Here is a 15,786-nt window from a genome sequence, read left to right on the forward strand (position 1 = left end):
TTGCGAAGTTAAATCTAAGGTAAACTAGCCCTTCAATGTAAAAACAGTATGTTTTTCTCCATTCTACCATGAGTGAATAGAACGCGTACTTTTTGGTGTAGCAAATGTATCCAGTCCAGTGTTTTGAATGGGTTGTCAATCTAAATTACGGAATCAGCTACAACAGCCTGTAAACAAAATACATATATCCTGAAGCAGTTTGTTAACACCTTTAACATATTTCACTCGAACATATGACAGGCATTGAAAGCATATAAGGACGGCAACTTGGGAGGCTAATATGAGGCGGGCATGCCTAAAGAAAACTAAGCAAGCTTTGCAAGGCTTTTGCTCTACACCGCATGCCACCATTATGAAGTCATTTCGTTCATTGTGACGCAAAACATATGACGTCACAGTCGTACATAGAAAAGCGCCAAATTCTAAGTTCTCTGTTGTCTCCAAAACTTAAATAATTCTCTTTGTAGATTTCTATCGTCTTTTCTGCACTAAATGTACACTTGGTATATTGTAGCAGCCGCAACTTTGCATTTTGTAACCTGTAATGGTAGATGTAGATTGACAATGACTGAAAAAAGTACTTTTTCATGAACATTACATGTAGCCTCCGCGGTGATGCGGCCGTCAAACCAGCTGTTTCAATCAGAGGGGGTTTCGTGTGATTTAATAGCCTCTGATTGACCCATCAGATTTGAGTAATTTACCAATCCATGGTAGAATTACTAGTATATAATGATTATCATTATTAAATGGGAATGATATTTGTACACCATACTAAGATATTCTGATATACTTACGTAGTGAAACCGAAAACTCTTTCTTTCAAATAACCAGCACCCAATCATGAGACGTGAAATTAAATCTTTCCACTATACATCTTTAAAAATACTGGTCCCCATTTGACCTCCTGAGCATTGCACTGTTTATGAATTGATGTCGTTAGAACCTATCCCAATTTCACTTCTAACCTCTCTTATCACATACATTACGTCGCACAATCTGCCATTGTCGTAGACATGGTGTTCAAATGCGTCCACTGTGCACTAATATAGAAGAAACATTGTAGACAATACATTGTCAGTCGTCAGTAATGTCAATGTGCGTTTGTTAGAGCTGATCAAAGGGAGGTAACTCTATCGACTCTGTTTCCAGTTTTTCGAACATGGATAAGGAAATGAGACAAATCCATGTACACTTAGAGTAAAGTAGTAAGACTGGGACGCAAGTTTGTATACAGGCACATATACACATTGCACAATATGGAGGCAGTATAGCACCTTGAACACAGGATGAAGATGATAACAATGTCCAAATATGTATGTTGATCAGTCCAATCAGCATATTTTCTTCATCTCTTTTGATACACAAGGAACATATGTGCGACAATCATGTGGCTTAGAAAACAGGAAACATACTGACGCACGCACGCACGGACACGGGACAAAATATACAGTTTCTTTTTCTGTTAATTTGTATTGCTTATTGGGAATGTCAAGTGAAATACAAGTAATGTCGTCAGGTGTATAAGCGTAAAACATACAAGAAAGAGTATCCACATATTTGTGCTTTCAGCAAGGATCTTCGGATTTTCGGATTTTCAAAATCGATATTAAGATATGGCGATTGTCTCACTGCAGTGTAATGATATGAATGGGTCACTGAAAGACAATGATGACAGCAGGTTTTCGTAAAATGGTGAGCATGCCCTGCTCTACTGGTAACACCCGCCACTCCCACAAATTTACTGAAGAAAGCGTGCAATGTTCCTACCACGACATTGGCCTGACCATGAACATTTCTGGACCAGTGATCATTATCATGAGCAATATCCACGTCGTCCGGGTTGCCAGTCGTGACCATCCGATTCATTAAAATGAGTCCCATTAAGTTAGGAGGAGTGAAACGTCCCTGTAGATGCATTGAATAGCATCGCGCATAACTTTGACAACGTTGTTATATTTGCTAACATCCTTTGAATGTCTACCATAAAATGTGTGGAATGACTTGAAGAAGCCTTTGATGGTGCAAACAGAACTTGAAATACTTAGTCCTATGAACGTTATAAAATGTAAGAGGGGATGTTGTTGAATATTGGACACATAAAGTCGGATTTTCAGACGCACTAGTTTTATCACCAATACAAATCTGTTGCTATAGTGTACAGATGAGTGAACATTCACAACTGTATTAACACGTGTTTCGTCATGACGCTAATCTCTTCCGTCATCCTTCTCGGTTTACATGCAAAGGTTTTCAAAGTTCAAGGGGAGGTGAAGAGGACCTTTCCAAATTTGACGCATCAGTGGCAAAAATGACGTGCGATGCAGTTCCCTATTAACACTGGCTTTTCTTTTGCATGTGATTACGACGGAGCAACCAGTGGGACAGAACCTTTTCGCTAACACCTGGTATCATCACTATGTGATAGTAATTAAATATACATGAGAATGATAACCGCTTTTACTTGATTTGTTAGATGTGTGCAGAAGATAATAGGCATGACAATTTGGCAAATATAATATGAATTGTATGTCCGAGGCAATGTTTTGTAATATGTACCTGCTTCTGTGATATACGATTTGTGCATTAAAACGACTAAAGTTTACTGTTAGTTTCAGGCAATCGACACGAGAGCGACTGAGGATTATGTGGCCTTGGCATAGTAGTTGGTGTGTGTTTTACTTAACTGTGTGTGTTCTGATATAAACTTCTTCATGTCTGTTGTTCTGATATCGAACGTATGCAATATTGTAATGGGTTACTCGCAGCCATTGTTATATGCATCGATGCGTCTGCTGTCGATAGATCGATACTTTTCACACTCCTTGTGTGAAGAGGCTTTATTTAAAAGAATTATCAGTCGGAAAAAGCATATTTTTTAAGCAATCAGAATCAAGCATTCTTTAGTGTCAAAGACTACAATGCCCAAATACTACAACTCGGCGATAAAACTATCTAAGCTTAAGTACTATTCACAGAAGATAGTTTGTCTCTCTTGATCTGTTCAGACTGTCCCAAGTATACTAGCTGTAACAAAAATGTTACAAAAGTTGTAGATCGTCGATAAAGATTAAACGTATTTTCTAAACACGCGTCTATGTTGGCAATACCTTATTAATCAGCCAACTTGTGTCACCAAGAGACAAAACATTATCTTTGTTTGATGTTATCACTATCTCCCTTGACTACATGTCCCTTAATGAGTTACACACCGACCGCCACTCACAAAAGTTAAACAAAAGTAAATTTCATCAAAGTAGGAACAAACCCTAATCGACCTAGCACCGAATCCATACAAGTAAAGGAATACTGCACCATTCACACGTCCCCACATCATCCATAAACAAAACCTAGCCCATTATCACTTATTCTGAAACCAGCTCCGTTGTCTGCCCAAAGAACCGGAAGTTCGGTAGTTCGATCCCCGTTCACGCCTCACCATGAAGGAGATAAAACAAAGCCTTGTCGACTCCGAGTCAGTTTACAGTGTCTGAGAGAGGTATTCATGTTTAATACTTGCCACGTTGTAGGTTCGAAGAATCGTATGAACTTACTTCAGGTATGACAGGTACTGGAGACAGATGTATAAAGACTTGCCAGAAGAAACGGGTTATTGCAATGTTTATAGAGACATCCTTCAGTGGAAGTAGACACTATTATAAAGTATATAATTACCTGTGGAATTTGGGGTACAGGTTATATTAAATATTGTACCAAAACCCAACGGTTACATGGACTTCATTGAGCACTGTTGATCCAGGCAATAAGGAACAACCTTATCAGAAACCTCCGGAAACAAGAGATGGCATCCAAGGAGGTTTCTAACTGTGACTAACACTTGCCTGACTCACGTCATGTCCATTGTGAGATCATGACGCTAGACGGCAAGATTGTAAATTCGTATTGGTTATATTCTGCGAAAAACCTGTTTTGAAAACAAACTAACCCAATATACCAAGTTTCTTAGGATTAATTCCACAATTCAAGGACTCTTGTTTGCATTGTCAAATAGACGCAAATATAAGATGTCAGGACGTGATATTGCTGGCCAACTGAGAGACAATGCGGGATTTTTAATATGAATATGACTCAGACAGAGTATATTTACTTCGAAGACATGTCTTTGTGTTATACCGTTAATGCCGAGCGCAAGACAAGGTTAACAATGTTAAAGCAAGATGAGTAACATGTTAAAGCATTGTTTGTAATGACACGACCGGCCATCAAACCACCGAACTTCCGCTCTCCCGACAGATACTCTCGCTTCGCACCACCCCACACGCCACACACAAGACCAAAACTTACACAAACACAACGATCACCTGTACTGTTTACCAATACAACCAGTATATAAGCCAACAAGGCCTGTACATTCCAAGGTTGCCCCCGGTCTCTGTAGGTCACGGCGCATCTTACACTTCACGTTGCAGATCTTGCTCCATTAATGTGTTTTATCTATCCTTATAAATCACTGACAAAGACTAAAACACACTTTATACCAGAGTTCACCACCCTTTGTATATAGCTTGCACACCAAATATAAACCAATTTTAGTCTAATTAACATCGTACAGACGATTGACATTTCATACCCACTAGACCAGGAGGCGGTCAATAAAGAGTAATACATATTAAGTATGCTCACATAAGATAATGTTATTCAGTAGCTTGGCAACTGTTATGTCAATACTCAACTGCAGTCAGGTGTTGCCAGTTATTCCCAAACACGGAAGTAGGTCACCTTCAGAAACATAGCAACCAAGTGACGTAGCCTCGTCATTATACATAATCAATATGTAACCGAAGTATGAAGGGATGAAATTGCATCGTGAATACTACTGCTTTGATGCAACTCGGCAATTTGTGAATAGGTCATATACTTTTTGTCAACTACAGATTCAAATGAAGGAGCCTTGGTGCTCATAGCGTATCCCACCTGTGTGACTGATGGAGATTCTTACACAATGAACCTCCACGGATACTCTTTGAAACATTATCGACGGGCCTATTTATAACTTTGCAAATGGCGTGTAAAAGTCTGAAACCACCCAGGCCTTACATCACAGGGAGAACATCAGCGCTTAAAGTGGAGGAGATTGTTAACATTCTGAGGAGTCCAGATGAGAGCAAGACCATCCAGACTGCCCCCGCCACACCTCAGGGAGGACAGGTGTACCTCTATAAGATAGCATCGGGTATGAGAGAAGGTGAGTCAGTTGTGTTCACGCTTAATGCTAACATGAGGCAGGGATCGATATATAGAAAAAGGTTAATAGTCCATGGAAAACTTATATTATGTATAATATAATTTGAATTCAAAAGGTTTGTTAAACACACACGATGAATGTCCTCAAAAACCACATGTATATACATGTAGGTTTCCAGTATTTCTCTGCATGACGTGATAATAGATTTTATGTTCGCTAATATTGTTAACGAGTAACTGCCATGCATAATAAACCTCCAGTGACATCTTCATATTGTTCTCCAAATGGGTTAAATTTCATTAACAAGGATGCTATAATGTCACAGAGATATTTTAATTGAAGTTGCGTTTATATTGTAGCATATGCATGTTACTCGCTAGGAGAAGTTACTTTGCAATTTAACAAAACAATTTAATGAAATGTAAAATCAAATGACAAATTAAACTTCCGGGGATCGAACACGTAATCTTCGTATCTGCAGCCCAGTGAGTGTATCACTAGGCGACAGAGGCGGTTAAATGTTTTCAAGAATGTATTTTTCAAGTACCCTTACGCTAGCAACACATATTGTAGGCCCATATTGGCGCCCCTCAGTTTAATCCCTTCGATTCCGGTCTTAACTCTCATAAAGACCCTCAGACGTGTTTTATCCTACACATAAATCACTGCCAATTCAGCTCAATCGTCCATATCATTATTTCAACTACTAATATATTCTGTTTCTGTTCTTCTCTCTCTTTTTATCCCCTTTACAATAACCGTGTACTTTAACGAACATTTATCCAATGTTTACATGTAGGAAGTCAATTGTTCAACTGATCAATATAAGCTAAACAAGAATTTGTATTGTTTTAAGGTATGTGGTTTAAGGTATGTGCACCCATATGCCCGATGACATGATATTTATCATTACAACCTCTAATACAACATATATGCATGACCTTACAGTTCTATGAGTGTGGTGTGTCCGTTGGCCCATGACAAACAAAGTCGACTTTGCATTTAGGTTTCATTAATTAATACCTACACCACACGTGACACACTAACATTCAAAGCTTCTTGACGGACGGTTCATCGTCAGGATAACAACAACGCTTGCAATGTCATGAGACTCATGATGTTACATTATATTTACAGACGTGTGGAAGGACGACAAATATCACTTCAGAAGTGATGGAACCCGGAAGCAGCCTAGCTCAAGTCCAGTCATAGTGAAGCAGTACCACAAGGCTTACACCGAGGACAAGGCAACAACAAGGGCCTTTGTCAGAGAAGCATCGTATCTGTACAACCAGCCTCTGAAACACGTCCTAGTGCAATATATCGGGGACCACACACAAGCACAGCCTGCTCCTCAACGTAAGAAGCGTGGTCAACAGACAGTTAATTCCCCAGGTTACAGTAAACGTAGAAAAGTAGAATCAACTGGTGGAGCTGTGCAGTCGGGTGTCACGGAGAACACTAACTCAAACCTGGACCCTGAAGATCATTCATCACCGACAGAATTGGAAGACAACGGTAAATCAAACACTATTCTAGGTGTAACATTGAATGAAGCAAAGGTGTCAGAGACTGAAACAAAGAATGATCATGACACAAATCAGAAACGCAGCAGGACAGGAGATCATAGAGGTGATGATGACATTGAATATTTGGATACAACGTCAGGCTCCCCTGTCAAGAAACTCCGTTTGCAGCCTCAAGTTGACAATGACAACACAGTTGTAACCTGTGTCACTAACACACCCTACGCTTATCTGTACACATTTCTAGAAGATGTAGAAAGGAATCGTGATGTGATAAGGGTCGTGCAACAGGTTTTATCTTTATCAAGGTTCTGGAACAAGGACTGTACCAACAAAGACAACGCATGCTTGTCACTCATTGAAGAGGTCGACAAGAACTGGAATCTAGATGCAATAAAAGCAAGGAACTGGGTTAAATGTTCTGTAAATACTGACGTTCTGAGCTTGAACCAAGACCGGTCAGTTTACATAAACCTCATCGCAGCAGTACTTGTTGGAGCATGCCATACCAGGACTGAAGTACAGGACTTTTTGAAAACACTGAAGGATCCTCCTTCACACCCGCAGCATGTACAAGAGGACGTCCCCCTGTCACGTAACTGTACATACACAGTTGGCTGCTACACCATCAGAGGAGATGTTCTGTCTCGCCTGGAAACCAACGACTGGCTGACAGATGAAGTAAGTAGTCCATCTGCTCTATTTACACAATCACACAAACTACATGCGTAGTTAATTATCCAAGAAAATCATTTCATAGAGCATGGGAGGCTTTCGATTTCATCAAATGATGTCAGTATTAGGTATTAACTGAGGGCGTGAGGGTGGTGAGTGGTTCAGTCACGTAATACTCATTGATAGTGCCTTGATGTAGGCAAGGTAGAGCGTGAGTTTGGTTAAACGCCTCTTTGAACAGTAGTGTCATGGTGAGTTGGATTAAATTATGAAGAAATTCCAAAGTGAAGCATATCTTAGACGTTTACCACTTTGTTGATTCCCATGGCGAGTCTGCAAAGCGAAATGCGGCGCCTTGGACCATGAGCCCCCGTCTTAAGATTAATACAGCAACGTTTGACAGTTTCTTCTTTTTACACCAGTATTAGTTAACCATCAATTAATATAATAGTGCTAATTATCAACTCATTGCCATGCATCTCGATTATGCAATGATAACACTACTCACCTGCAATGGGCATTGTGCACAAAATCTAGTACATCATCAGTTCAATTGTCAGTCATTGCTAACAGCCGAGATATTCTCCTCATGATGGATATGTGATGTGCAGCGGATCCTGCTTTGATTTGAAATTACAAGCGTTCCCTTTGAACCGAAAGCATTGGGGGATTAAACAGTATAATAAAGGGCAAAGATATCATGGATATAGTTATAAAGAAGGGAAAACGTAGCATCAATATCATAGGTCCTGAAGGATCAACACCTTTACATTACTCATGTGCAGTTGGAAATGTTAGCATTGTAAGCTACCTGTTACAGGAATCAGTGGCAATTGGTAATCCAAACAAGAAGGGTGAAACTGGACTTCATTTGGCATGTATATATGGGAATGCAGAAGTTGTTAAAATGTTATTACAGAACAAGGGAATAAGTCATGTGACAGAAAATGCTGGCCGCACACCTCTACATGATGCAGCCTGGCAAGGACATAGGGAGGTTGTGGAGGTGTTATTACAGAACAAGGCAAATGTGGATGAGAAACGTGATGATGGCAGCACACCTCTACATGATGCAGGCTGGCAGGGACATACGGAGGTTGTGGAGGTGTTATTACAGAACAAGGCAAATGTGGATGAGAAACGTAATGATGGCAGCACACCTCTACATGATGCAGCCTACCAGGGTCATAGGGAGGTTGTGAGGGTGATATTACAGAACAAGGCAAATGTGGATGAGAAAGATGAGGAAGGCAGCACACCTCTACATGATGCAGCCTGGCAGGGACATCGGGAGGTTGTGGAGGTGTTATTACAGAACAAGGCAAATGTGGATGACAAACGTGATGATGGCCGCACACCTCTACATGATGCAGCCTGGCAGGGACAGAGGGAGGTTGTGGAGGTGTTATTACAGAACAAGGCAAATATGGATGACAAACGTGATGATGGCCGCACACCTCTACATGATGCAGCCTGGCAGGGACAGAGGGAGGTTGTGGAGGTGTTATTACAGAACAAGGCAAATGTGCATGAGAAAGGTGATGATGGCCGCACACCTCTACATGATGCAGCCAGGATGGGACATCGGGAGGTTGTGGAGGTGTTATTACAGAACAAGGCAAATGTGGATGACAAACGTGATGATGGCCACACACCTCTACATGATGCAGCCTGGCAGGGACAGAGGGAGGTTGTGGATCAGTTATTACAGAACAAGGCAAATGTGGATGACAAACGTGATGATGGCCACACATCTCTACATCTTGCAGCCTACCGGGGACATAGGGAGGTTGTGGAGGTGTTATTACAGAACAAGGCAAATGTGGATGACAAACGTGATGATGGCCGCACACCTCTACATGATGCAGCCTGGCAGGGACAGAGGGAGGTTGTGGAGGTGTTATTACAGAACAAGGCAAATGTGCATGAGAAAGGTGATGATGGCAGCACACCTCTATATGATGCAGCCAGGAAGGGACATCGGGAGGTTGTGGAGGTGTTATTACAGAACATGGCAAATGTGGATGATAAACGTGATGATGGCCGCACACCTCTATATCTTGCAGCCTACCGGGGACATAGGGAGGTTGTGGAGGTGTTATCACAGAACAAGGCAAATGTGCATGAGAAAGGTGATGATGGCAGCACACCTCTACATGATGCAGCCAGGAAGGGACATCGGGAGGTTATGGAGGTGTTATTGCAGAACAAGGCAAATGTGGATGAGAAAGATAAGGAAGGCTGCACATCTCTACATCGTGCATCCTACCAGGGACATAGGGAGGTTGTGGAGGTGTTATTACAGAACAAGGCAAATGTGGATGACAAACGTGATGATGGCCGCACACCTCTACATCTTGCAGCCTACCGGGGACATAGGGAGGTTGTGGAGGTGTTATTACAGAACAAGGCAAATGTGGATGACAAACGTGATGATGACCGCACACCTCTACATGATGCAGTCTGGAAGGGTCATCGGGAGGTTGTGGAGGTGTTATTACAGAACAAGGCAAATGTGGATGGTAAACGTGATGATGGCCGCACACCTCTACATGATGCAGCCTGGGAGGGACACAGGGAAGTTGTGGAGGTGTTATTACAGAACAAGGCAAATGTGCATGATAAACGTGATAATGGCAGCACACCTCTACATGATGCAGCCAGGAAGGGACATCGGGAGGTTATGGAGGTGTTTTTGCAGAACAAGGCAAATGTGGATGATAAACGTGATGATGGCCGCACACCTCTACATCTTGCAGCCTACCGGGGACATAGGGAAGTTGTGGAGGTGTTATTACAGAACAAGGCAAATGTGCATGATAAACGTGATAATGGCAGCACACCTCTACATGATGCAGCCAGGAAGGGACATCGGGAGGTTATGGAGGTGTTTTTGCAGAACAAGGCAAATGTGGATGATAAACGTGATGATGGCCGCACACCTCTACATCTTGCAGCCTACCGGGGACATAGGGAGGTTGTGGAGGTGTTATTACAGAACAAGGCAAATGTGGATGAGAAAGACGATAAAGAAGAAACTGCTTTACAAAAGCAGAGGCACAACATCACGATGATATTGCAAGGATTATAACTGAGGCAACAAATATACATGACCTGACAAGCAGCCATAGTACAATTATGGATAGGTAAGAGCAATATGGAAATGATGCTTGAGTTGACAGCCCAAACACATATATTGTATACGCTGTTTTGCAGAACAGTTTTGAAACCTCACGAAACCATATGAGACCTCGAAGAGGACAGTACCATCAGACATATATCAAATATCTATTTCAGCTAAAAAAGAATATGGACAGAGCATTTCTACAAGGCCCCCGAAACAACATACTAAAAGTCCCAAATCAATCAATCAAATATGTGATGAGAGACCAACAGTGTATTGATATTCCATGTCTGTCCATGTCTTGGAGGTCATCTTGGATTTTTGGGCCAGTCAGTTAGTGTGACAAGTTTTATGCATATATGTCCCAGCACACTGTTTCAGAGATAAAAGCTTCCACAGCCTAACCTCATATTTAGGAAATGTGTCGGCCATCTTGAAATTGCCAGCCATCTTGATGTTTTGTAGATTTGTCAATAGTCGAAAACGATCAATAGTTGTGAATATCTTTTTAGAAACATAATATGGCTATTTTGCAACACAACACATGCTGTTTTTCATCAAAACATTGAACCTCATCTGAAATAAGGAAAATACTATTGACAGATGGTTGCCATATTGGATTATGTAAATTAGACATATTTCCCAAACTGGGATTGCTGGGGACTTTAAGTATGTTGTTTTGGGGACCTTGTAGAAATGCATTGTGATGAAATGAACTCTATTGCTATTTGTTCCAAGTGTAACCTTATTCTCCATGGGCTACATATGTCAATGGGGACTTTGCCAAAACACTGAAATTATGTTAACCAATATTTGAACTTAATTAGGCTTCACTGTGTATAATATTGAATGATTCGTTGGTTTACGTTTATGAGTATGTGGGGCTTCCATTTAGTTTGGAGCCTTTTTCATTAGATACGAATTCGAAAGCGCTGGAGGCTTTTACATCTTGATTTTGTATTATATGTCACAATAGCATCACTATTTTGATTAAGTCCTATTTTCTCTGAAATGTTGTGTCAAGTGCATGTGGTATTGTTTCAGGGTGACAACCGATGGCCAGTTTCTTATGAAATCATCGTCAGTTCCACACGGAAGCTATAACAATGGCGGTTGGCTTACATCCACACCACCAACATCAACGTGTCCCGTGAACCACACATCAGAAGAATTGCCAGGGGTTTATGTTCCGAGTCAACTGGGACAAGCAGTTTCCACAGACAGACAAAGTGTTATGGAAGAGATCGCCTTGCAGTCATCCCAACCATATCATATAGACGGAAATCTTAACAACCTCCTTACAGATCCTGCACACATGGAGATACGTTCACCCAATCAAAGATCAGAAACCATATATGGAATCTCAAGTCATGTTCCCACCTATGTCCATGCTCCAGTAGTTGGTGACACATTGCCTAGTTCAGATACCACTAGTAATTCTGAGAATACCATCATTCACTACACTGAGTCTGGGGAAAAGATAGAGCTGCTGCAGCTCTAAAAGTGGTCTAGAAAGGAGTTATCATTGTTATTATGATGTGTCCAATGTTACAGTATACATATACAGTTTTACAACCTCCATTAGGGGTCAGTCGTCCGAATTCGGTTTGCAGAAAATAACGAGTTATTTGTGAAACCCAAGAGCACGCGTATGGTTATGACAAACCTAGAAACATAATCTGAGCGAACCTGGATTCGAACCCACAATCATAGGTATCTGGTGTACCCAAGGGACGCAACTCTGCACAGCGAATCGCGGCGCCTTAGACGACTGGGCCACCCGTACCCCCGTGGGAGTGATTTGTGTCAATGTAGTTTTGACGTTTCTGTTCGCATCTCGATTCCATGAAAAACTCATTGTACGTTACAAATTCTAGGAACATGGCTAACTTTAATGTTTAGAAGATTACATAACAGTTTCTTACAAATGTTTATAACTGGACATATGCAGATTTTAGTGTGTTCCGAACTTTCTTAAAGCAAAGTGTTTTGTTGAAATTAGTGGGAGTGAGTTCAGATTGACGTACACAATGAATGTTTGCAGCTACATGTCGCTGTGTAAAATATGTACTTGCAGGAACACGTGGGTGTCTTCTATCATAGTCGGTATTGTCACTTTGATTTGTTTCTGCACCATTTCCAGTGTCAGAGTTGTGAAGTCTCACACCCAATACGAAGCCATGTAACATGTTGTACATGCAATATAGACTTTAAAGTATGTTCACGGTGACCTCATATTCAGGAATATAATGATTGTTTTATTTCAAAGCAATTTATCCTATTAATTTCCATGATGTCTTGGCACACATGAAAATGCTAAGATCAAATAGAATTCTTTGAGCTGTGTCCCTTAAACAAATACAGACTATATAGTCATGGGCAAAACCAACCAGTATTACATTCTTCCATGATATCTGACATATTCTTATGTGACATATTATGTGATAGATCACTGAACGAATCCCCGTAAGATATCGTTTTTATTACAAACATTGTATCTGAAAACGTATCTAAGGAGCGCAAGATGTTGGAAGCATTATTGTACTAACATTCATGGTTTAAGTAATATACTTTTATCATCAGATAACTCTTGTTAGTGCTGCATTAGTTAAATGGCCTGTTATGTATTGCCCATAGTTGACCCATTGTTTAACCCCTTTGTGACTGTAGACCTACAATTACGTTTTTCAATAGAAGTTGTTTTTTATTCATTTATATTGTATGCTGATTTACTGATTTGGCAATATAGTTTGAACCGTTTTCTAAGTTAACCTTCGCGTGTCAATTCGGAAATCCCCTCGTAACACTGTGCCATACAGTATAAACATACAGTAACGATTACTGTTAATTTCTAAAATGTCACCAGTGTCATTCATGTGACAAACATATGAAAATCGTTATGATGTTATGCAGACGTACATATACAGTCGAACCCCGATGTCTTGAACTCGGATGTGCCGATTCCAGGGTCCAGGCGAAATCACAGTCCAAAATCTTACCATATTTATAGTATTGTTACCTGAATGCTCGACATGAGTGTTTTGAGTTCAATTTATAGTCCCCAAAGTTGAAAGGTAAAACTTATCAAGATCCAGGTCGAATTCAAATAGTTCGAATAACTCGAACTATTTCTTTGGTCCCCAGAAGTTCGAGGCAATTGGGTCCGATTGTTCCTTTATGTTCATATATCTGAATATGTATACAGGTAGAACAAGGTGCTTATCCAAACGCAGTGAAGTCACACAGACAGCCCATACCAGTGCAGCGTGTATCACAATCAGAACCAATCACAAACTATATTCAGGCACTATCCTGATCTAAATATACACTTTCCCTGTGAAAAAGACAAATAAGTGTCTTTGTTGATTATAATCAAATAAAGAAAATACGCAAAACCAAACCAAAACAAACTGACATTTGAATGAAGTTATCCAGGTTACATGGCATAAATAAGCAGCATGTTTTGCAAGCACAATACATGTGTGATGATCAAGTATTTGTAAATACCTTGCTCTGAAATAGAGTGGGCTAGATCGCCTCCATTGTCTTATGGATAGAGTATTAGACCGATTTATTTCGTATGTGTGGCCTCGAGGCCAATAGTACAATGACATTTTGTTGTAATTCGTCGTGAAGCACCACTTGTATACTGATTAGATTGTAGCTAAATATGGTGTACACAGTTTTATTTATATTCAATGTATATATTATCCTTCTTTCAAATATCTTATAAACACACACAAGTCTGAGAAGAATATGGCTATTTTTGCTGTTCATTAACTGTACAGATTTTCTTTGTGATGGATACGTATAATAATAGTTAGGCAGGTATTTGATTCTTATATCCTCATATACTGGACATATCAATAAAACATGGTATTCATTTTCTTGGTTATATTTGCAGAAAGGACACGTCGATGTTAAAACATCATTATCTTTGGAGTGTCTGTATAATTGTATATTGAGGGTATGTATACCACACCTGAACTTCGTTAAGCATCTGCGTAAAGGGAGAGAGTATCTGCCCAGTAACGTTTAATTGTGGTGGTCTTGTCACCCCGCCTGGCGCTCAGTATTAAGGGGATAAGACTGGTCAATTTGTGGTCAGTATATTGTGTCAGAGTGGGGTAGTAATGTTAAAACTTCGGCATGGTGTATCAGTGGCTTGCTCTGTAAAAACTACATGAGCAGACACACATACATATACACACACGCGTGCATGCACGTCACCTCATATAAGTGCAATATTCTTGAACGCAACGTTAAACCTCAAACCTCATTTTGCCTTGCCTCACCTCTACAGAGAATGAATCAAATAAGGGCAAAAAATAAAATATGCCTCCTTATTTATGCTTGGCAAACGTGTACTGAATATTGTTTGTGAAGTCAGGTCTGAAGATTTTCGGGGTACGAATGGCCGAGCCGTCTAAGGCGCCGTGATTCGCTGTGCAGAGTTGCGCCCCTTGGGCACGCCAGAGACCTCTAATTGTGGGTTCGAATCCATGTTCGCCCAGTTTATGTTTCTAGGTTTGTCAGCACCATACCCGTGCTCTTGGGTTTCACCGAAGTGGTAAACGTCTGAGACATTCATCACTTGGGCTTTCCTCTCACATTCAGCTGTCACGCCGTGATATAACTGGAATACTATCGTAAGCCGTTATAAACATTATCCAGTCTTGTATCCAGTCAACAAAGTCAGTTGTAGACAATGCCAGGGATAGAAAAGGTTGAATAATGCATACCACGTTTACGGTAGCTTGTCAAAGGGAGGCAACTCTGTTTTCAGATATTATGTTAGCATTTGATACGGAAGTTATTCTGACGAAACTTGGATACTGTGGGTAAAAAGCTGACAGGCGTATTGTCAATAGAGGCATCACCTGTAGTTGTTCGTACTGGGCTTAAATGACTTTGTGTCTGAATGTGGCAAATGTACGTAATAATGACGAAAGGTATAATGAAATGAAGTGCACTGATGTTTGAACAGCTTTAAATGTTCTGTTTTGTGTTGAACTCATTTTCCAGAATGGAAATAGTATTTTCCTGTTTTAAATCATACCATGAAGCAAATTTGTTCTTCACCTCATGTACATGAAATTTTGATCTTTTGATCACCACAACCATTGTACCTGTAACCTATTGTTCAGGTTGTGAGAAAGGGAGAGAAAACGTATACCCTTACTTGTGCTGTTTCTAGTGATATAAACAGAGGGACGGTTTGAATATTTGAAACGATGTACAATATGAAGGTTGTA

General features: G+C 40.5%; 1 protein-coding gene across 1 annotated transcript; it reads left to right on the forward strand.

The window, feature by feature from the left end:
• The first annotated feature begins 4,805 nt into the window (after positions 1–4,805).
• Positions 4,806–14,414, forward strand: LOC125377878. The gene is made up of 3 exons (XM_048391954.1): positions 4,806–5,206; positions 6,344–7,413; positions 11,576–14,414. Exons 1-3 carry the CDS (start codon positions 5,023–5,025, stop codon positions 11,633–11,635), a joined length of 1,314 nt encoding a protein of 437 aa, XP_048247911.1. The 5' UTR covers positions 4,806–5,022; the 3' UTR covers positions 11,636–14,414.
• The last annotated feature ends 1,372 nt before the right edge of the window (positions 14,415–15,786 follow it).

The sequence above is a fragment of the Haliotis rufescens genome, unplaced genomic scaffold (genome assembly GCF_023055435.1).
Source record: "Haliotis rufescens isolate VD_foot unplaced genomic scaffold, xgHalRufe1.0.p SCAF_103, whole genome shotgun sequence".
Lineage (NCBI taxonomy): Eukaryota > Metazoa > Mollusca > Gastropoda > Lepetellida > Haliotidae > Haliotis > Haliotis rufescens.